Source organism: Sus scrofa, chromosome 10, assembly GCF_000003025.6.
Source record: "Sus scrofa isolate TJ Tabasco breed Duroc chromosome 10, Sscrofa11.1, whole genome shotgun sequence".
In the NCBI taxonomy this organism is placed as follows: domain Eukaryota; kingdom Metazoa; phylum Chordata; class Mammalia; order Artiodactyla; family Suidae; genus Sus; species Sus scrofa.
The window spans coordinates 52,532,854-52,557,279 of NC_010452.4; the positions used below are offsets into that span (position 1 = coordinate 52,532,854).

Below are 24,426 nucleotides of genomic sequence, written 5' to 3' on the forward strand. Positions count from 1 at the left end.
TGAGGATGAGCTGGTCCAACGTTGTGAATAATTGCATAATATCCCACTGAGTAAATACGCCATAATTCACTTAACCACCCCCCTTCCCCCATTCAGGACACTTAATTGTTTGGTTTTGGGTTTTGCCATTTATTAAGTACAGCACAATGAACCTCTTTATGAGTTAAGATTATCTATTAGTTACATACCAAATAACCCAAACTCAGCAGCTAAAACAACAACATCTATTATCTCACATTCTCTGTGGGTCAGGAATCCAGGAACAGCATAGCTGCACGGTTCAGGCTTAAGAGTTTCTCGTGAAGTTGCTGTCACACTGTCAGCTGGGGTTGCAGTTATCTGAAGGCACAAATGGGGCAGGATCTGCTTCCAATCTCACTCATATGATTCCAGGATGCTCCTGTATCTTGCTGGTTGTTGGGGAGACCTCAGTTCCTTGTGACATGGGCCTTTCCATAGGCTGCCTGAGTATCCATAGGTTTACTGGAGTGTCACAGTAGCTGGCTTCCCGCAGAGCAAGCGATGAGACACCCCAAGACAGAAGCCTCAATCTTGGATAGTTGGTCACCTCTTCTCAGAAGTGACATACCATCACTTCTGCTGCATTCTAGGGGTAATACAGACCATCCTAGTATGGTGTGGGAAGGGACTATGCAGGGCATGGATGCCAGGACACAGGATCTTTGAGGGGTGATTTGGAGGCTGGTCCTACATTCGTACATATATAAATAACTTCACAGGTTATACAAACATACATATGTTTGTATGTATGTGCATACATGTATGCATTTACTTAAGATAGAGGCTCAGAGGTAAAGTTACTGAGGGGAAGAGTGTTGACATTTTTTGAGGTTCTTGATATTTTTAGATCAGACCTTGTGAAACTGCTGTTTTTTAAATCAAAACAATCAAATATAGGCAGTTTCATATAGGTCAATCTCTTATGCACTGCAAGATCATCTGGCAGTTCGGTCACTAATATAATAAAGTACATTTCAGTCCTTACAATGTGATTGCTGGAAGTTGGCTCATCATCTGCTTTTCCCCAAATGGTATGTTTAGTTCCATATTCCTTAACACTGCATGCTACTGTGTCGTTACACTGATTAATATTAATAAAATAATAATAAAATTAACTGTGACTTTTTGAGACTACAGCGTCACCACATTGCTTTTTAACAAAAAAACTAAAAAAAAAAACAAAAACAAAAACTAAATTCCAAGTCAGTGATGTCCAGTAGGAATGTGAGCCACATATACAATTAAAATTTTTCTAATAGCCACATTTAAAAAGTAAAAAGAAATAGGTGAGATCAATTTTAATAATATACACTGTTTAACACATATCCAAAATATTATAGTTTCAACATGCAATCAATAATTTAATTTTTTTTCTTTTTTGCTTTTTAGGGTCATACCTAGAGTATATGGAAGTTCCCAGACTAGGGGTCTAATCGGAGCTACTGCCGCTGTCCTACACCACAGCCACAGCTGCAGCCACAGCAATGCAGGATACGAGCCATGTCTGCGACCTATACCACAGCTCACGGCAATACTGGATCCTTAACCCACTGACCAAGACCAGGAATCGAACCGACATCCTCATGGATCCTAGTTGGGTTCATTAACTGCTGAGCCATGAAGGGAACTCCAATAATTTAAATTTGTAATGAGATATTTTACATTCTTTTTTCATATCAAGTCTAAATAGCCAGTGTATATTTCATATTTACAGCATGTCTCAATTTAGCTGCTAAATTTTCATTGTAAATACTTGATCTCAATTTCTTGGGATAGACTATGATGGAAGATAATATAAGAAAAGGAAGATATATATACATACGAGTAGGTCACTTTGCTGTAGAGCAGAAATTGGCACAACACTGTAAATCAACTATATTTTAATTTAAAAATTAAAATAAATTCTTGATCTGTAATACTTAGATTTCAAAAAGTTCACAGAAAAGGTAGATTCACATACCCACATTGTTCCAATCATGCCTAAAAATCTTTCCAATAGTTGAACTGATTGTCAGTTTTAATTTTTTATTTTATTTTATTTTAATTTAATTTTAGTCTTTTTGCCTTTTCTAGAGCCACTCCCACGGCATACGGAGGTTCCAAGGCTAGGAGTCTAATCAGAGCTGTAGCTGTCAGCCTATGCCAGAGACACAGCAACGAGGGATCCGAGCCGTGTCTGTGACCTACTCCACAGCTCATGGCAATGCCAGATCCTTAACCCACTGAGCAAGGCCAGGGATTGAACCTGCAACCTCACGGTTCCAGTCGGATTTGTTAACCACTGCGCCACAATGGGAACTCCTATCAGTTTTTAATTTATATTAATTAAAAGCAAGTAAAATTTAGTTCCTTAGACACAATAGCCACGGTTCTTTTTTTTTTTTTTTTTTTTTTTTGTCGTCTTTTTGTCTTTTTAGGGCCGCTCTTGAGGCATCTGGAAGTTCCCAGGCTAGGGGCCCAATGAGAGCTGAAGCTGCTGGCCTACCCCAAAGCCACAGCAACATGGGATCCAAGTCATATCTGCAAAGTACACCACAGCTCACAGCAATACTGGATCCTTAACCCACTGAGCGAGGCCAGGGATTGAACCGGCATCCTCATGGGTGCTAGTCGGGTTCGATAACCTGCTGAGCCATGATGGGAACTCCCCCCCCCTTTTTTTAAGGGCCTCACCCCTGGCATATGGAAGTTCCCAGGCTAGGGGTCAAACTGGAGCTGCAGCTGCCAGTCTACATCACAGCCACAGCTAAGCCAAATCTAAGCCATGTCTGCAACTACACCACAGCTCACAGCAACACCAGATACTTAACACACTGAGTGAGGCCAGGGATTGAACCCAAGTTTTCATGGATACTAGTCAGGTTCATTAGCAATAAGCCATCATGGGAACTCCCTTGCCACAGTTCAAGTGGAATATGTGACTACTGGCTGCCATATTGGTAAAACCGTAGTGTGAAATCGAAAGAGACACAAAGAGGAGTTCCCATTGAGGCTCAGTGGTTAACAAACTCGACTAGGATCCATGAGGATTCAGACAGATCCTTGCTCAGTGGATTAAGGATCTGGCATTGCCATGAGCTGTGGTTGTGGTGGCAGACATAGCTTGGATCCCGTTTTGCTGTAGCTGTGGTGTAGGCTGGCAGCTACAGCTCCGATTCGACCCCTAGCCTGGGAGCCTCCACATGCCTCAGGTGTAGCCCTAAAAGACAAAAAAAAAAGAAAGAAAGAAAGAGAGAGAGAGAGAGAGAGAGAGAGAAAGAAAGAAAGAAAGAAAGAAAGAAAGAAAGAAAGAAAGAAAGAAAGAAAGAAAGAAAGAAAGAAAGAAAGAAAAAGAAATATTCTATGGGTAGTAATACAATTATGACACAAATGGTCAAATAATTTTTCAAGGTTAGAGATGCTGCCTTGAAGAAAAATCTTTGATGCAATTTACTTATACTACATTTTTGTAGCAATCTGGTTCATTCATCTAAAACCACAGACAAGAGCAAAGAAGCCTAAAAAATTAAGTGTACAGAATCAGTCAGACAACACAGTAATTATACAGCAATTATTTTCCTGTAGACCATGGATTTTTTTAATTTATGGTAAAATAAGATGATGAATATGACTTATTTCAGGGTACAATTCTTATACTAACAAGTCCTAAGCATTCAATAACTAAACTCTCTTGTAGATGTTTGTGAAATGCTTAATTGGAGTACTTTAAAATTTCAGTCAAGTATGCGATAGCTAACATATTTCCTGAAATTTAAATGTAAATGAAAGTGTTTTTTCTCTTAATACCTAAAAGGTGGAAGGAAGATTTATACATTAGCAACTGGAAAATAAACCAAGTTTGAGAAATAATTTTGTTCACACAAAATATTGTACGGTGCCCTCTTCAAATGAGGTTTATTTCCAAACCACGAGATACCAATATCCTTCTCTTTATTGAGCCAGCACAAACACACATAGTGACACTTCCCCCACAGGTATTTGCACTAAACAGAAAACAAAGTCTCAGATTCAAAGAACGTTAAGATGCCAAGTGGTGGAGAAGTATTTTGTGAAATAAAGGGCTTTCCTACCTCCTACAATGGCATTATCAATGTCATTTCCTCCTTTTATTTCTGTGCCCAAAGTCTGTTCAGAGATCATCTTGATTTAACAATGTTCCTCAGAGGAAAGTAAAGATTCCCCTTTCTGCCACTGCCCAAAAAGGTAACTCATGATTCATCTTTCACTTGGTCCAGTGTAGAATCACCCTCTATATTATACACACTCTGAAGACAATATTACACACATGTGTACAATGTTTGCCCAACTGTCTGGATGACTTTTATGCTCATTGCATCAATTTTTCTATCTTAGATTGTAAAGTCTTAGAGGTGTGATGTTAGCCAATTGATTTTACTTTGTTCAGTAAAAGAGACATGATAGGAGTTCCCATTGTGGCTCAGTAGGTTAAGAACCTGACATAGTGTCCATGGGGATTCAGGTTCAATCCCTGACCTCTCTCAGTGGGTTAAGGATCTGGCATTGCCACAGCACCGTGTAGGTCGCAGATGCAGCATGGATCTGGCAGCTGCAGCTCTGATTCAGCCCCTAGCCTGGAACTTCCATGTGCCACAGGTGCAGCCATAAAAAGAAAAAAACAAACAAACATGATAATACGGGTGTCTCAAATACTTTTTGTTTTAAATTGACTTTTTGTGTGTGTGTGTGTATGTTTGTCTTTTTAGGGCTGCACCCATGGCATATGGAGGTTCCCAGGCTAGGGGGTGAATCGGAGCTGTAGCCACCAGTATGCCAGAGCCACAGCAACTCTGGATCGGAGCCACATCTGCAACCTATACAACAGCTCATGGCAACACCAGATCCCCAAAACACTGAGTGAGGCCAGGGATTGAACCCACGTCCTCATGGATGCTAGCTGGGTCATTAACTGCTGAGCCATGACAGGAACTCCTCAAATACTTTTTGATCATAACAGTGATGACGATGGAGATGACGGAATTGTTTGCTAGCCTTATAAATAAAGTTGTAGGTCTCGGTGACTTAGGTATCTGAGATTACAGAACTATATTTTATTGTTCCATATTCTGAATTCTAAGAAAATGCAAAGAAAAAAATAAAGCTTAGAAGATTTTGTTAATCGAAAGTTTGTAACTCCAGGAACTCTCTTGTGGTGCAGAGAGTTAAGGATCTGGCATTGTCACTGCAGTGGCCTGGTTGCTACTGTGGCATGGATTCAATCCCTGGCCTGGGAACTTCCACGTGCTGTGGGTATGGCCAATAAAAAAACAACACCACCCCAAACCAAAAACAAATAGCTTGTAACTTAAAAATCACAAGAAATTAAAAAAAAGGTCACATACAATTTTTTTTTTAACCAGCATACAAACCCTAATGACTAACCAAATAGGTAAATACTGAGTAAAAGTTATAATTAAAATGTAACTTTAATACATTTGGCTTCTATATCCAAAGAACATAGAAGAAACATTCATTTTCATTTTTATCTTTTTTACCAATACCTAAATAAACAGAAAAGTATTTATAGAAATAAATATTAGGATCAAAATCGGTATAATATGTAATATGCATAATCTGAAATACATAATTTGCCTCTATGCTTATGTGTTCCTCACAAGATAAAATAAGTTCTAAAAAGAAAAAAAAATGATCCAGAAATAACATTATTATCTACAGGCATCAATAAAGTCTCTGGGGCTTTTAAAACAAATTTTAGTTACCAGGTTCTTGCCCCTTCTTCCCCATCTATCCTTATGCTAAGACGTACAGTACAAAGTCCATAATTATCTCAGATATTTGTCACTAATAGGTAGATTTTTTAAAAAGTTAATTACTGCTTCTCGAGCCTTCCACATGATGTAGACTACTGGTGTTTGGCATGAATGGCATAAGAATAGTTGCAAAAATTTGAATTTTAAAATGATTTTCTGCTTTTATCATTTCATCATCCCATACAGCATAGAAAACAATCGGGGCGTTCCCATTGTGGCTCAGTGGTTAACGAATCCGACTAGGAACCATGAAGTTGCGGGATCGATCCCGGCCTCACTCAGTGGGTTAAGGATCCAGAGTTGCCCTGAGCTGTGGTGTAGGTCACAGATGCGGTTCAGATCCTGCCTTGCTGTGGCTCTGGTGTAGGCTGGCAGCTACAGCTCCGATTAGACCCCTAGCCTGGGAACCTCCATATGCTGTGGGAGTGAGAAAGAAAGAAAGAAAGAAAGAAAAAAAGAAAGAAAGAAAGAAAGAAAGAAAGAAAGAAAGAAAGAAAGAGACAGAGAGCGAGAGAGAGAAAGAGAGAAAGAGAGAGAGAAAGAGAAAGAAAGAAAGAAAGAAAGAAAGAAAGAAAGAAAGAAAGAAAGAAAGAAAGAAAGAAAGAAGGAAAAGGAAAGAAAGAAAACAATCGGGCTGGCCGGCTCTGTTTAGATTCCTTCCGCAGCCAAGGCATCTGAGTGCTGTTCCTCCAAGGCTGCAGCCGTCTCCTCTCCTCACTGCTACTGAGCTAGAAGGAGCATTTCTCATTTGATTTAGATTCTAAGGATATAAATCAGGTCTATAGGAGAAAGAATAGTCACAGATGTGGAAACCAGTCTGCGGGGATTAAAAAGAGAGGCGTCTGGCAAGACTTTCAGATACGACAAGGAGCTTGAACAAAGACTGATGAGCTTCCTATGCTTGCCTTTCTCACACTATAAAAAGGGAGAATCTCTGACGGGTTTTGAGTAATTGCCAAGCAGTTTTGCCATAAATTGCTGTCTGATCAGAATAAATCCTTTAACCTCTCTACTTCAGTTTCCTCATCTATAATGTGACAATTACTTTCAAATCTTTTCAATCACCTGACCAAATGTACTCCTCTTTGTCAGAATTGAAAAAGCCAAAGTTTATTCTGATACGGCAAAGGTTTACAGGAGACAGAGTTTACAAGAGACAGTATTTCTAGCTAAAGCTCCTAGACAAACACTTAAAACATGTTTTGGAGCCCAAATGTGGAGGAGCATTCCTACAAAACACCGACGTGGCTCCTCCTTCCTCAGACTGCAGCCTCGCCACTGTTCCCAGCTCCGTCCCAAGTACTCTAATTGCTGCTACACGCTCCACACAAGTTCACTGGCAGCTCCTCCACGAAGCTGTTATGCTACCACAGGCACAAGGCTAGAGTCGGGCTCCCAAGTGGGAGCAGGGGGTCCCTGGGGAGCAATGAAGCCCCTGCCCGGGCCCTCCCCATGGGAGCCCCACCATTCCTCCTGCCTCACCCCTTGTAGCTCCAAAAGCAAGACTAGTCCTTGAAAACAGGGAGAAATTTGACATCGATTCAGTAGATATATAAATAGAATAATTCTGCTGCATGGGAGAAGGTAGTAGCAAAAAGGAAGAAGAGACAAGCAATCTGAGAAGTCTATCTCATCCTTATTTAAGGAGCAGGAAAAAATGTAAATAGCTCATTTATCTTCAATGTAAGAGGTACATATTATCAAGTGAATGCAATAGCTGGTAATTCAGTCATAGTTTTGTTGGTTTTGTTGGTGGGTTTTTTGTTTGTTTGTTTGGCTGGCTGCACCCACAGCATGTAGAAGTTCTGGGACCAAGGATACAACCTGCACCAGAGCCACAACCCAAGCCACCGCAGTGACAATACTGGATCCCTAACCCACTGAGGCACCTGGGAATGCCTCAGTCATAGAAATTTAATGAGATGATTTGCACAGAGTTAAAAACAAAAAACAAAAAACAAAAAAACAAAAAGCAAAAACATGCCATATCTGGTTGTCAGCCCCTGGTTTCCTTTGGTTATCTATAAAATGCTTTAAAATCTATACATAGAAGTTACCTTTAGAAATTATACTTTTCAAATAAGGACAGGTCAGATGATGACCATTGGTTTCCCTATTCTGTTAATTATATGCTTACTTTATTTTTGTTTTCTATGCACAAATTTTTTCCTTCTATTGCCCTTAAAAATCCATTTCTTTTGTATCTTCTTGAAGGTTTATAGTTCTTAAACTGTCTAATCAAACATTTTATCACTAATACTCAGAAGGAAACACTGAACGAACCCCATTAATCTCAATACATTCCATTTTTAGGAAATCATCAGGAGAGAAATCAGGTTATTTGGAGGTAAATCGTCTATTTCCAATGACATTCAGGATGTGAAGGATGACTTACTGTTTACTAGATAACAATTCGCTTTCCTTCTGAGAAATCTATGCAGTAATCTCTTCTGGGAGCTTCTGGGTCCCAGGCCCCTAACTACTGTGAAATATTGAAATTACACTGGGAATTCCATGTGGGAGACAGATTATAGCAAGAAATTGGAATGGAATCCCTAAGACAGATCCTATTTATATACAATAATAATTTAGCCTCAGATTCAGCAAAGGGGGAGGTATGGGAAGGTTATCCAGGGGCATCTGCCTGAGAGCATATCTGTATGGTTGTCTCTTAAAGCTTTTAGGCGCCACCCTTTATTTTACTTTACTTTTATTTTATTTTTTCCTTTTGTCTTTTTAGGGCTGCACCCATGGCATATGGAGGTTCCCAGGCTAAGGGTCCAATCATAGCTACAGCTGCCAACCTACACCACAGCCACAGCAATGCCAGATCTGAGGCGAGTCTGCGACCTATACCGCAGCTCACGGCAATGCCAGATCCTCAACCCACTGAGTGAGGCCAGGGCTTGAACCCTCATCCTCATGGATACTAGTCAGGTTTGTTAACCACTGAGCCATGATGCCACGCTTACATACCATCCTTTAAAATACGCATGTTACAATCTGTTTGCTATGAAGCCCTCTGACAGTAAAATAATTACTAAATATACTCATGCAGTTTGCCCATGATAACCAGCTTCTAATTCAAAACAAGGCTGGGAGTTCCATTGTGGCTCAGTGGTTAACAAAACCGACTAGCATTCATGAGGACACAGGTTCGATCCCTGGCTTTGCTCAGTGGGTTAAGGATATGGCGTTGTGGCGAGCCCTGGTGTAGGTCACAGACGTGGCTCGGATCTGGTGTTGCTGTGGCTGTGGTATAGGCTGGCAGCTATGTTCTGATTTGACCCCTAGCCTGGGAACATCCATATGCCATGGGTGCAGCCCTCAAAAGACAAAAAAGACCAAAAAAAAAAAAAAAGTGGCCTTGACGAAAAAAATGGCCTTAGTGTTCTTAATCAACATTAAACAACAGTCCTATGGTGAACCTACTTAGAAAACCAAAATCTAGATATTGAGGGATTAATTTCACTACACCAATTCAGACTCATTTTAAGCATGACAACTGTTTTCTTTCTCAAGTTACTTTTATATCAATTTATTTCTTTTTTGTCTCCAGTAGTGTCTCCATTTTAAAAACCAAATTAAACATAACCATGGAACAGCCACTTCCTATTTCTGTTTTGAATTTCTTCTTCAATACTCTTTCAAGCAATGCTTAGTGAACCTGTATGGGTTGATATACAGCTTTGGAGTCAGAGTTAAGTTTTGGTTCCACCATTAACACCTCTTCAGGTATGCTCTCTAAGTTTCACTTAACTTCCTCTCTTTAACAGGGAGGGTAATACCTACCCTGAGAGTATCTGCTGTCAAAATGAGTTAATATCCTAACGCATGCTGCACAGAGCCAGGCACACAGTAATTACTCAATTCACAGTAGCTAGTATTTTACACATACATACACACTGAAAAATCTGGAAAACAAAGAAAAATTATCCTTAATTCTATCACCCTAACAACACAAACATGTATTTCTTTGTAACTTACGTCCACATAAAAATATTTTTTATATTATAATTGTAATATACAATTTTGTCTTTTTTTCAAATTATATTCACTTTTCCATGTTATCATGTAGGATTCATAATTACCTTTTTAATTTGTTAAATGATATTCCATTAAGTAAACAACTATAATTTAAACACTAAATTCCTACCAAATATTTTAGGGGTTTTGATATTAGAAATAGTGCTACAATAACATTTGCATGAATGCATCTTCTTCATTCTGTGGGATTCTTTCCTTAGGGTGAACTCCCAAAGCAGACTTTTTCTTCTTTTTTTTTTTTTTTTTTTTTTTGCCACTTCTTGGGCCGCTCCTGCGGCATATGGAGGTTCCCAGGCTAGGAGTCTAATCAGAGCTGTAGCCACCAGCCTACGCCAGAGCCACAGCAATGCGGAATCCAAGCCGAGTCTGCAATCTACACCACAGCTCACGGCAACGCCAGATCCTTAACCCACTGAGCAAGGCCAGGGATCAAACCCGCAACCTCATGGTTCCTAGTTGGATTCATTAACCACTGAGCCACGACGGGAACTCCCAAAGCAGGCTTTTTAGAGTAACCACGAACTCTTTCATGATTTAGATTTGTTTTGCCAAACAGCTTTCCACAAGTTTATACTTGAGGCAATTCGTAGTGCCTCCACCAATGGGAATAAACTTCATCGTGTCCACTCAAACCTTCAGTATTAACACTAATATCTTATATTTATTGAATATTTACCATGTCCCAAGCACTGATCTATCTCATCATCCTCACAACAAATCTCTGAAGCAGTACGCCCCCTTTTGTAGATGAGGAAGTTAAATTTCAGAAAGTTTAAAAGCCATGTCCAAAGTTGGATAGCAACTCATTGGTAGAATGTGGACGCAAACTCAGATCCTGTCTAATGCCACAGTGCTTTTAACCACTTGGCTATCTTTCTGCTGTACTCTTTTTTTCCTCCCAAATAATAACATGTAGCAAAAACATTTTTCACTGATATTTAATATGCAGTTCTTTGATTACTAGCAAAGTTACTGTTTTTTTCATACATTTGTTTTAAAACTTTTTCTGTTGTTATTTGTTCATATTATTTAGCAATTTCTGTAAAGTGGTGGGGGTAGTTTTGTTCCCTAAGTAATTTTCACCAATCAGGTATGTCAGCACAACTCCACATGAGAGGCCCAGGTCCCTTTTGATGACTCCACTGAGCTGTCAGGTTGCAAGCAAAGATGCTCCTTCTCTCTCTCCTCTTCCTGCCCAATATGGGCTGAATACAAGTATGTTCTAGAAATATACCATGTTCATATCTTTTCCACATTATTCACTCATACAACAGGGCTCCTGGCTGGCTTGGTACACCCTACCAGAGCGAGAGTGAAGACCCAATACTGTCCCCTGAGGGGTGACGCACTCAAATAATTTTGTAACTGAACCAATTTACCAAGGTCTTTGAGTCAATCAATATCCCATTCTCTCCATATTCCCCTCACTTCATTTTCTGTCTTCAAATTTCTCTTCTGCTAAGATAAAGACTGAAATGGAGGGGTTTTTGTGTGTGTGTGGTAAATTTGTGATCCACACAACCTAACCGTTATTCAGAACTTATCCCCCCGCCCCGTTTCATGTACAGAAACACCATTAAAACCTTATCTACAGTTTACTAAGCAAAAGCAGATTTGCCGAACTAATCTAAACTTCAATAATCCATTTTATAATAAGGAAGGCCTATTACCTGCATTATGTCTTGCAATATAGCCAAGGGCCCAGGCTGCAGCCTCTTTGACTCCAGGGTCAAAATCTTCCAAGCATATTACCAGTGTATCCAGTGCTCCACAATCTACTATCGCTTGAGCTAGTTGGGGAGAATGTTTACCAACTGCTCGTAACACAAACGCAGCTGCTTTCTTGTAAAAGCGCTACAAGGATAAATAGACAAAACTCAAAGTGAATTGAACTAAAAGTGAAAATAGACCAAAACCAACATAAAAATGACATGGATATAAAAAGGTCTCAACAGAGAGTTCCCATCATGGCTCAGCGGAAATGAATCCAACTAGAAACCATGAGATTGTAGGTTCGATCCTTGGCTTTGCTCAGTGGGTTAAGGATCTGGTGTTGCCCTGAGCCATGGTGTAGCTTGAAGACGCGGCTCAGATCTGGTGTTGCTGTGGCTCTGGTGCAGGCCAGCAGCTGTAGCTCTGATTAGACTCTTAGCCTGGGAAACTACATGTGCTGCAGGTGCGGCCCTAAAAAGCAAAAAAAAAAAATAAAAATAAAATAAAAAAGGCTCAACAACTTTTAAATATAAAAGATGAACAACTCCTGCAAAAACATTTTGATTTTTTATGTTCCCCCATTGCCTTTGTTCAGTAACTGAACTAAAATAAAGTAAGTCTAAAATTACATTTCAAATGTTTTACTCTGAAATGTGCATTTGGACATTATATCAAATAAAATATTATATTTTCCAAAAATTCATAAAAGAATGAGCTTTTATGTACGTGCATTACACTGAAAGGTATTTGTTTGCCCTACGGGAGCTCCTAGATTGTTAGCATGTGCAACCGAACTGTCACCTGACAAATTCATTTCCTTTACTTGCCCTCAGTCTCTAAGCATGACCTCAGCTAACCTTTCTGATGTCCCACGGTATCCTGAAATAACAACTATGTTCTGAGGCCCACTTAGCAATCACCAGATAAACATAACAGCAATGCATTCATGATTCATTTTAACATTTTTCCTGGCAAATAACCCAGTCCAACAGTGGAACATGTTATTTATCCCTTCTTAGAAAATGCTTTTTAAAAAGACAAATACAAATGACTTACCATCATGTGAATCTCAAGTAATGCTTCATACTTATAATATTTTCTATACTTAAATTCTATCAGCTTAAGAAATAAAATTGAAACACTAGACTTACATGTTTTTCTTCATGTAGCTGAAAAAATAAATAAATGTAGTGGAAGAATTTGACTCCACCACTCACTGTTGTTTTATGTTAGCGTGGTGACACAGTAATGGTCTCCTAACTATATCTTTCATCAATAGAACACAATTTATGTCCAATTTTTTTTTTCCTTATGGCTACACCCACAGTGCACGGAAGTTCCCAGGTCAGGGACTAAATCTGGCCACAGCTGTGACCTACGCTGCAGCTACAACAACAGATCCTTTAATCCACTGCACTGGGCCTGGGATCAAACCTGCACCTCCACAGTGACTTGAGCCACTGCAGTTGGATTCTTAACCCACTGTGCCACAGCATGAACTCCTAATGCCCTTAGATTCTCAGTTTTTCTTTTCTTACAGTAATTACTAAAAAGTGACTAGGTGATTATAGCGCCTGTTTTGAAAGCATTCTATTTGGGATAGGTTAATTCTAATAGAAAATATTAAGATTCAATAAAAATTATGAGAGAAACATACATCAAGTATATTTTAACACATCTCAAAAATTGGTATATGTTGACAGTATAAGAAATATGCTATGTTAGTAATGATGTTTTTCCCCTCATTTTTAAAATTAAAGTATAGTTGATTTACAATGCTGTGTATAACCATGTTTTGATTTGGTATATTTCTGTAGTTTCTTAAATGTCACATTTATAGACATTAAAATATTTGTTATAAAGTCTAATTTTACATGTAGCCAAATATCTAATTTATCATAAAAATTAGAATAGAGTTTTAAAGTGTTTTCTTATAACTGTGGGGAAAATGGTGATATATCTCGTCATTACTTTAAACTAATTTGACTTTTTATATTGCAGAATTTTCAGATTCACAGTTTATTGCACATCAATAGTCAATACTAACTCCACTGCCTAGAATTCACATTTTCTGATCTTATTCCCCCCCTCCTAATTCCTGCTTCCCTAAATCCCTCTTGTCTCACCTGTTCCTTAAAAGAAAGGCCCTTTAAAAAAAGAAAAAGAGAACGAAATCAGAGCTCCTACTGTGGCTCCAAAGGATCAGCAGCAGTGTCTCTGGAGCACTGGGATGCAGGTTCATCCTGGCCCAGCACATTGGGTGAGGGATCCACAGCTCAACTTGGATCTGATGTGATTCCTGGCCTGGAAACTCCATATGCCAGCAGGTGGCCAAGAAAGCAAAACCAAAACAAAACAAGAAGTAAAGAAAGGAAAAGTAAAACCAGAGGACTCTACCTCATAAAGAAGAGATTCAGTCTCCTGTGAGAAATGGGCTAAAGGACTGTTAGGGGAAGGGGAGAGAAGCCTGTGATTACTGCTTCACATTACCACTTTCTCCTTACTTCTGCCCTAGCACTTTTTGTCTCCTTATAACTAAAGGGCACACACTCATTCACACTTAGAAAACTTCTGTTGGGAACCTTCAGTGTGGAATACCAAACACAGACCCTGCTCTCAGAGAAGAAGCTAAGAGTTGACAACAGAAAGAACATCTACAAGAAAAAGAAAATTTCTGTAACTCCTCCTAAGGGATAAGACAGTCATTAGCAAATGACTCCCCAATCTAAAAATTAAGGAACATTTTAAAACAATTAGGTTCTTTTTTTTTTTTTTTTGGTAAAATACAGGTAACATAAAACTTAGCATTTTATCCATTTTAAAGTGTACACATCAGTGGCATTTAGTGCATTCACACTGTTGTACAACTGTATCTATCTAGTTCATCACCCCAATAAGAAACCACCTACATATTAAGTAGCTACTTCTCACTCCCCCTCCCTGCAGCCCCTGGAAGGAGGCCACCACTAATCTGCTCTATGGATCTGCATATTCTGGATATTTCATATAAATGGAATCATACAATATGTAGCCTTGTCTGGCTTCTTTTCTCTTAGCTTAAGGTTTTCAAGGCTCACCCATGTTGCAGGATGTATCAGTTCTTCATTCCTTTTTATGACTCCATTATATGGCTATGTAACATTTTGTTTATCTAGGCATTCTTTGGGTTATTGCGAATAATGCCCTGAACATTTGTGTACAAATTTTGTTTGAACACCTGTTTTCAATTCTTTCAGAAATACAACTAGGAGGAGAATTGCTGGGTTGTATGGTAATTATGTTTAACTTACTGAGGAACTGCCAAACTGTTTTCCACAGCAGCTGCACCATTTTATACTTCTCCACATCTTCACTAGCACTTGTTATGTTCCTTTTTTTTTTTTTTTAATCTTTTTTTCCCCCTTTCTCTTATTATTTTGGCCATCCTGGTAGGTAGAGTGCTATCTCATTACGGTTTTGATTTGCATTTCCTAATGACTAATGCTGTTGAGTATCTTTTTGTGTTGGCTATTTGTACATTTTCTTTGGATAAAGTCTATGCAAGTCCTTTGCCCGTTTTTTATACTGTTTGTCCTTTGGTTACACAAATAGGAATCTGTATAAGTCCATTAAAATTTTTAATGTTTTCTCCTTATATCAACAGTAATGGAGAAAAGTTGACTATTAGTCCCAAAGAAAAATACCCTAAAGAACTGAAGATTGTATTAACATCCTAATAATTCTATGTCTACAAGCTTGCAACTGTACCCAAGCTATCAAATTTTTTTAATCCAAAACAAAAAACACATAACTTATTTTTAAAAAAATTCTTACATTCTGCTCTGCCAGTGAATAAACAAGCTGGGGAAGAATGTCACCCTTCACAACTGCTTCTGCTAGGTCATCATTGTAATTAGCCAGTCTCCCCAGAGCCAAAGCAGCAGTCTGTTGAATTGTTGGGACCACATCCAGAAGAAGAGGCCTCAGCAAAGACATTACACCTGAATTCAGAAAAAACGGAAATCAGCAAAATTTAAATTAAAAAATATACAATTCAGCATATATGCAGATAGGAAAATTAAGGGAAAAGTATCAGTAAAAAAAAAAATTCACTAAAAACGAATGAGATATTAAGCAGCATCTCACTGGCCAATATATAAAACAATTATCAAATCAGCAGCAAGAAAATAAGAAAAGTTTTAGAGAGTCAGAGTTTAAATCCCTGATATGGCAAACACTGGCTATGTGATGTCATGAGGAACCCAGAGAGGGGCTGTGGAGCCTGTAGCAGAATGCCTACCGAGCACCTGCTAGGGGTCGAGGAGGGGTGTTGGGGAGCTGTGTTCCCTTCAACAAAGCCTTTGCAAATCCAGTCTTTCAGGGCTCAGTTCAGTCCCTTCCTCAGTCAGGTCTTCCATTTGTTTTTTCTCTGATTCCAACTAAAACTAGAGTTTATTACAGAAATTTTATCAGGATCTCTTTCAGGGCCAAGGGAGCTAGGAGGACCATTTGTCTAGGGTCTCACATTAATAAAGGGCTGCAAAGATTTCTGACATTATCTCCAAATAAATAAATTCTTTGAGATAAGCAAGTGTATCAAATTACTAGTTCTTATAATATTCATTCTATGGCTGAATACATACTAGGAATATCACAACAACAACAATAAAAGCAGCTTATATTATATATTATTACGTGTTTGAACTGTTATTAGAACTTGTTTTCCTTATTAATTCACTCAACTCTCATAGCAAACCTATAAAGTAGGCCCTATTTTTTTGGGGGGGGGTCTCCTTAGGGCCGCACCTGCGACATATGGAAGTTCCCAGGCTAGGGGTTGAATGGGAGCTGTAGCCACTGGCCTACACCACAGCTCAGAGCAACGCTGGATCCTTAACCCACTGAGCAAGGCCAGGGGTCAAACCTGCGTCCTCAGGAATGCCAGTCACATTCATTTCTGCTGAGCCATGATGGGAACTCTGATGTAGCTCCTATTATAATGTCTGTTTTACAGATGTGGAAATGGTGGCTGAGAAAGGTTAGGGAAATTGTCATATAAAATGAGGTGCAAGTTTACAAACTCAGACATTCTTTATTGATACTTAATAAGTAATACGTATGGAAAATTGAGGAGGTGGGGAAAAATGATTGCATTTGGGTCATTTTACTGATATTCCAACTCTATTTTTACTTACTATAAAATGTGCATAATAGTCAACTGCTATTTGTGCTTTAATGATGGTGTTTTACTCTAAGATTACAAAAAAGGTAATGACAGAGTTCAGACTAGAACAAAATAATTTACAGCAGGATATTCAACGTGATGTTATTACATCTTTTCTGTTTCTTTTATTTTTTTCTCATTCTTTCCTTTTTTTTAATAATTTTTTTATTTTCCCACTGTACAGCAAGGGGGTCAGGTTATCCTTAGATGTATACATTACAATTACATTTTTTCCACCACCCTTTGTTCTGTTGCAACATGAGTATCTAGACAAAGTTCTCAATGCTACTCAGAGGATCTCCTTGTAAATCTATTCTAAGTTGTGTCTGATAAGCCCAAGCTCCCGATCCCTCCCACTCCCTCCCCCTCCCATCAGGCAGCCACAAGTCTCTTCTCCAAGTCCATGATTTTCTTTTCTGAGATGTTCATTTGTGCTGGATATTAGATTCCAGTTATAAGTGATATCATATAGTATTTGTCTTTGTCTTTCTGGCTCATTTCACTCAGGATGAGATTCTCTAGTTCCATCCATGTTGCTGCAAATGGCATTATGTCATTCTTTTTTATGGCTGAGTAGTATTTCATTGTGTATATATACCACATCTTCTGAATCCAATCATCTGTCGATGGACATTTGGGTTGTTTCCATGTCCTGGCTATTGTGAATAGTGCTGCAATGAACATGCAGGTGCATGTGTCTCTTTTAAGTAGAGTTTTATCCGGATAGATGCCCAAGAGTGGGATTGCGGGGTCATGTGGAAGTTCTATGTATAGATTTCTGAGGTATCTCCAAACTGTTCTCCATAGTGGCTGTACCAGTTTACATTCCTACCAGCAGTGCAGGAGGGTTCCCTTTTCTCCACAGCCCCTCCAGCACTTGTTATTTGTGCTCTTTTAATTTTTTTAAGGTTTAAACACCCCTTAGTGTCTTCAACAACTTAAGATTCTGCATTTATTTATTTATTTATGTCTTTTTAGAGTTGCACCCATGGCTATGGAGGTTCCCAGGCTAGGGGTCGAACCTTTATCCTCATGGATACTGGCCAGATTTGTTTCCACTGAGCCACAACGAGAACTCCCTATTACATCTTTTCTTTAAAAACATACCCCAGTGACCTATAAAAGTGAATACATATCACATATATTCTTTTCTAGCCAGAAAAACATGAAATAGAATAAAAGAAAAATATTTACAATAATATTTGGGATCAGGCAAAATAAGTAAACAGTGCCACCGAATAACATAAGCAGGGGATGATGACGCTTATCACAGAAACACCGAATGATGTGACCTACAGCTTTCCGTAATCCCCACTTTCCTTTATTGATCATTTTTATGTCTAAGTCAGCTTGGTTAGATCATTTTATGTAAGGCCACTGATGCAAGTTTGCATCCTGCTCAGGCTGGATAACTTTGCAGGAACACAGCCCTCTTCCTTTCATGCCTGGGTCAAGTTCATGTTAAACAAATCAACATGTCCATGTGCATAAGTGCTGCCTATATTATTTTTTAAAGAGACAATTTATGAAATATCTCAACAAAAAGTTTAAAGCACAGAATAGGGCATTAGAATGACCACTAAACGTTAACATAGATTCCTTCTAAAAAGTTGGATCTAAAACAATTTGTTGATCTCTTCTTTGTAGTTGCTTTATTACTGAAGTTTTTAATAGTGGTAATATATATATAACATAAAAATTACCATTATAATCATTTTGAGGGGGTACAAATCAGTGACATTAAACATATTTACGATGGCGTTTAATCATCACCACTATCTAGGAATGTTAAACTGCTTTCCTTACACTGCTTTCCTTACACTGCATCACCTTACACTCCCACGAGCAAAGTACAAGGGTTGAAAGTGCTCCCCAAACTCACCAACACTTACTGTTTTTTTTAGACTAGCCATAGGTATAAAGTGCTATCTCCTTGTGTTTGATTTTTATTTCCCTAGCACGCTGTGATGATGGTGTATGTGCTTATTGGTCTTTTGTACTTCTTCTTTGTTGAAATGCCTATGTAAGTCCTATGCCCATTTTTTAAGTGGGTTGGATTTCTTTTTGTTGTTGAGTATAACTTGATTTTTTGTTGTTGCTGTTATTTTAGGGCCGCACCCATGGAATATGGAAGTTCCCAGGCTAGGGATCTAATCAGAGCTGTAGCCACCGGCCACACCACAGCCACAGCAACGCAGGATCTGAGCTGCATCTGCGACCTACACCACAGCTCACAGCAACACCAGATCCTTAATCCGCTGAGTGAGGCCAGGGATCGAACCTGTGTCCTCATGGATTCTAGTCAGGTTTGTTAACCGCTGAGTCACAAAGGGGACCCCCCCCCAACTTGATATTTTTTATAATGAATATGCACCATTTTAAATAAAACAAGTCAATATTTTAAAAAGGAAAAGTTAAATTTGTTAACATATATTCAAAGTTTCATAATAAATATGTTAATGAAGCCAAAAAATATAAAGTGTAAGTATGCTTAGAACAGTTTAAAGGAAGTACAAATATGTTTCATGTTATTTTTCCCTGATGATTCTGGTATTTTCTTTTTTCCTCAGTATATTTATGTGAAGGAAGCGGCTTATCATCTTTTGAAATGTAACTGAAAACTCAATCCATACTAGATTGTTCGACCTGGAACTTTGAATTTAATTTCAAGAGCTTTGAACATTTATGCTTCAAATTTTAAGGATGAATTTATCTGAATCTACAATATTTTTATTATTTTATTATTAGTTACCATATTATCTAATATACAAACCTCCCAATTTGGGATATCTTCAATTTGCCATTTCAGCAATAAGTATTTTAACACCAAAAAGCTATTTCTCTTGCCCATATACTTAAAGGAATTTTCAGTTTTACATATTTTCTCCTCCCCTCTTCTACTGCATCTGGCCCAGGAAAAATGGGGTCAACAAAATGACACACAATTCCTTTCCTCCTATTCCTGTATTCAACATCAAAGTTAGGCATCTACGCAGATGCTTTCTCATACTATTCCTATATTCCTTCATTCAGATAGTAATACAATAACAACTTTGAAAAACTTTAAATCTCTGAAACTATAAAAGTAAAAGCTAAAGTTTCCTTTTTTTTTTTTTTCCTTTTGTCTTTTTAGGGCCGAACCCATGGCATATGGAGGTTCCCAGGCTAGGGGTCAAATCGGAGCTACAGCTGCCAGCCACAGCCACAGCAACGCCAGATCCTTAACCCCCTGAGCAAGGCCAGGGTTGGAACCCGCAACCTCATGGTTCTTAGTCAGATTGTTTCTGCTGCGCCAAGACGGCAACTCCTAGTTTCTATGTTAAATATCTGTTTGAATAGTCATTCTTATTAGAGAAAATATTGCCCCCAATTTCCAGTCCTTAAATTGCCTCTTAGTGCTTCATAGTCATCAGTCCCCAGGGACATGTTTTTATCTCTTACATAGACCAAGCATTAAGACTTTGTTATTCTGATTGCAGGTTTTTTCTAAAAATACAGGTAATTATATAAGAAGAACTGAGGAAGGAAGGGAGGGAGAGAGGATGGGAGAGAGGAGGGAAAAGTGATGTGTACATAGCATAAAAAGAAAAATTTCGGAGTTCCCGTCATGGCGCAGTGGTTAACGAATCCGACTAGGAACCATGAGGTTGCGGGTTTGATCCTTGGCCTCGTTCAGTGGGTTACAGATCCGGCGTTGCCATGAGCTGTGGTGTAGGTTGCAGACGTGGCTCGGATCCCGCGTTGCTGTGGCTCTGGCGTAGCCGGCAGCTACAGCTCTGATTAGACCCCTAGCCTGGGAACCTCCATATGCCGCAGGAGCGGCCCAAAGAAATAGCAAAGGGACAAAAAAAAAAAAAAAAAAAAAGAAAAATTTCCTTACTTGCCTGTCCATTAGGAATCCATGTTGACTGATCCTTGGTGAGTGAATGCATGAAAATGCAGAGTCCATAAATTACAGCAGTCTGAATAGCTGCTACAGTATCTGATAGACAGGGTCTCCAGTGAGCAGCTAATGGCCTCACTGGGGTCTCCACTGAAGGAGCCAACATATACTATTTAGTATTCTATCTAATAGCAAAAATAATCCATATATTGTACTTTAATATCTATAAAAAATCCTGTCTTCTCTGTATAAATTGATAAAATGGTTTGAAAATACTTCTGAAATGTAAATGTATAGGCTAAATCTTTACAATCTTCCCCACCCCTAACTTTACAGCTTTGACTTTCTTTTCTGTATTTCTTGTTCCAGTGCCATACTGGGGCCACTGCTTCTAATCCTTTGGTTGTAACGCTGTTATGCAAAAAACAAAAATTAAAAAAACCCTCCCTGATCCTGCCCACAGTCGTCCATTCAAAAAATAGACCAAGGTTTACCAAGTGGCAGGAAATAAGACCACATACATGAGTATGTGATCGCATAATCTCAAAAAATTAATAATCTGGTAGAAGAGTTTATAAAATAATCTCAAAATAATCAAAACTCTTTCCATTAATTCCTTGAATATAACATAGGCTGAATCATTTTAATTTTGAATGCCAACTGCACATATAATTCAGGGAAAAAATGGTCAAACATTTCTAAAGACAAAAAAAACCCTGGCTCATTCTCCAATTACATGTGTATGATTTATACACGTTACTTCAATCTGAGGGCTTTTTTTGTTTGTTTGTTTGTTTTTGTCTTTTTGCCATTTCTTGGGCTGCTCCCGCGGCATATGGAGGTGCCCAAGCTAGGGGTCGAATCAGAGCTGTAGCCGCCGGCCTACGCCAGAGCCACAGCAACGCCGGATCCGAGCCGTGTCTGCAACCTACACCACAGCTCCCTGCAACGCTGGATCCCCAACCCACTGAGCAAGGGCAGGGATTGAACCTGCAACCTCATGGTTCCTAGTCAGATTCATTAACCACTGCGCCACGACGGGAACTCCATGAGGTGTTTTATGAAGATATTTAACATCTCAAGTTTGTTCCATTAAAAACAAGTATCTGTAAACTAACCCTTTGGGTTCATTTAGGTCCTAGTAAAGATTTCTGGTTGCCCTAGTTACTTCTTTGTTTTTTTTTTTTGTTTGTTTGTTTTTTTGTCTTTTGTTGTTGTTGTTGTTGTTGCTATTTCTTGGGCCGCTCCCGTGGCATATGGAGGTTCCCAGGCTAGGGGTCCAATCGGAGCTGTAGCCACCAGCCTACGCCAGAGCCACAGCAACGCGGGATCCGAGCCACGTCTGCAACCTACACCACAGCTCATGGCAACGCCGGATTGTTAACCCACTGAGCAAGGGCAGGGATCGAACCCACAACCTCATGGTTCCTAGTAGGATTCGTTGACCACTGCACCGCAATGGGAACTCCTGTTGTTGTTTTTTAATTGAGGTAAAATATACATAACATTAAATTGACCATTTTAACCTTTTTAAGTATACATTTTCAATAACATTAAGTACTGTCACAATGTTGTGCAGCCCTCGCTATTATCATTTCCAGAACTTACTCTTCATTCCTAACAGCCACTCTATCCCAATTAAACAATAACTTCCTATTTCCCCTACTCCTAGCCTGTGATAGTTTATGTCTCTGTAACTTTGCCTATTTTGATACTTCATATAAGTGGAATCATACAATATTTGTCCTTTTTTGTCTGGTTTCTTTCACCTAGCATAGTGTTTTTAAGGTTCATCCATATTGTAGCATGTATCAAAATTTCATTCCTTTTCTAAGATTGAGTAATATCCCATTGTGAATATATATATTTTGTTTGTCTAGTCATGTGCTGGTAGACTGGGTTCTTTCCACCTTTGGCCTATTGTGAATAACGCCTCTGTGAACACTGGTGTGCAAGTATCCATCTGAGTCCTTGCTGTCAATTCTCTTGAGTATATACCTGGGAGTGTAATTGCTATACCAGTGGTAATTCTATGTTTAACTTTTTGAGAACTCTCAAACAATTTCCATAGTGGCAACACCATTTTGCATTTCCACCAGCAATACATGAGTTCCAATTTCTCCACATCCTCACCAATATTACACTGTGTTGTCACGGTTTATCATAGCCACCCTAATGTGTGTGAAGGGGCATCTCAGTGTGGTTTGACTTGCATTTTCCAAATGGCTGGTGATCCTGAGCTATTTTTCATGTGTTTATTGCCTATTTGTTTTATCTTCTTTGGAGAAATATAACCGATTTAAATCTTCAGCCCATTTTTGAAGTGGATTTTTTTGTTGGTGGTATTTGTAGCTCTTTACATTTTCTGAATATTAAGCTCTTATCAAATATATGCTTTGCAAGTTATTTTCTCCCATTCTGCGAGCTGTCTTTTCACTCTCCTGATAATGTACTTTGATGTCCCTCTTTGTTTTTTTAAACTTAAATGAAGTGATTTCTACTATATATATTTATACATTCTAATTTTATTCAAAATTACCGCAAACATAAAAAGATAAAGATTTATTATTATACATTTTACAAAGCCCTTAAAATTTTAAACTCCAACAATGTTTAATCTAAAATTATTATTGACATTCATGGTACAAATGTTTTATTAGGTCAGTTTCCCAAAACAATAGAAGTAAAAACAAAAATAAACCAATGAGTCCTAATCAAACTTAGAAGCTTAAGGAAAGGAAAACATTAAAAAAACAAACGAAGGCAACCTATGGAATGGGAGAAAATACTTTCGAATTATGCAACGAGGGCTTAATCTCCAAAATATACAACAACTCATACAACTCAACAGTAAAAAAAGAAGAAAAAAAAAAAAAAAAAAAAAAAAAGCTGAGAAATGGGCAAAAGACCCGAATAGACATTTCTCCAAAGAAAACATATGGATAGTCAACAGGCACATGAAAAAATGCTCAACATCACTAATTATCAGAGAAAAGCCAGTCAAAACTACAGTGAGGTACCACTTCACACAGGTCAGAATGGTTATCATTAGTAAGTCTACAAATAACAAATGCTGCAGAGGGTGTGGAGAAAAGGGAACCCTCCTACACTGCGGGTGGGAATGTAAATTGGTACAGCCATTATGGAAAACAGTATGGAGGTACCTCAGAAAACTAAATATAGAACTACCATATGATCCAGCAATCCCCCTCCTGGGCATATATCCAGACAAATCTTTCATGGAAAAAGATACATGCACCCATATGTTTGCAGCAGCGCTATTCACAATAGCCAAGACATGGAAGCAACCTAAATGTCCATTGATAGATGATTGGATTAAGAAGATGTGGTACATATAGACAATGGAGTACTGCTCGCTGTAAAAAAAATAATGCCATTTGCAGCAATATGGATGGAACCAGAGACTCTCATACTGAGTGAAGTCAGTCTGAAAGAGAAAGACAAATACCTTATGATTTCACTTATATCTGGAATCTAATATATGGCACAAATGAACCTATCTACAGAAAAGAAATTCATGGACTTGGAGAACAGACTTGTGGTTGCCGAGGGGAGAGGGACAGGAAGGTAGTGAGATGGACTGGGAGTTTGGGGTTAGTAGATGTAAACTATTGCATTTGGAGTGGATAAGCAATGAGATCTTCCTATAGCACAAGGAACTATATCTAGTCACTTGTGATGGACCATGATGGAGGATAATGTAAAAAAAAGAATGTATATATGTGTATAACTGGGTCACTTTGCTATAC

The 24,426-nt window shown here is 38.6% G+C and overlaps 1 protein-coding gene across 1 annotated transcript in view; it reads right to left on the reverse strand.

The window, feature by feature from the left end:
• SPAG6 (sperm associated antigen 6) overlaps nucleotides 1-24,426 on the reverse strand; it is a 75,521-nt gene that overhangs the window by 36,397 nt on the left and 14,698 nt on the right. The window contains exons 3-4 of the mRNA NM_001159312.1: nucleotides 15,384-15,550; nucleotides 11,528-11,711 (exon numbers count right to left, since the gene is read on the reverse strand). Coding sequence (NP_001152784.1) covers nucleotides 11,528-11,711; nucleotides 15,384-15,550 — 351 coding nt within the window. The remainder of the gene's footprint in view (nucleotides 1-11,527; nucleotides 11,712-15,383; nucleotides 15,551-24,426) is intronic.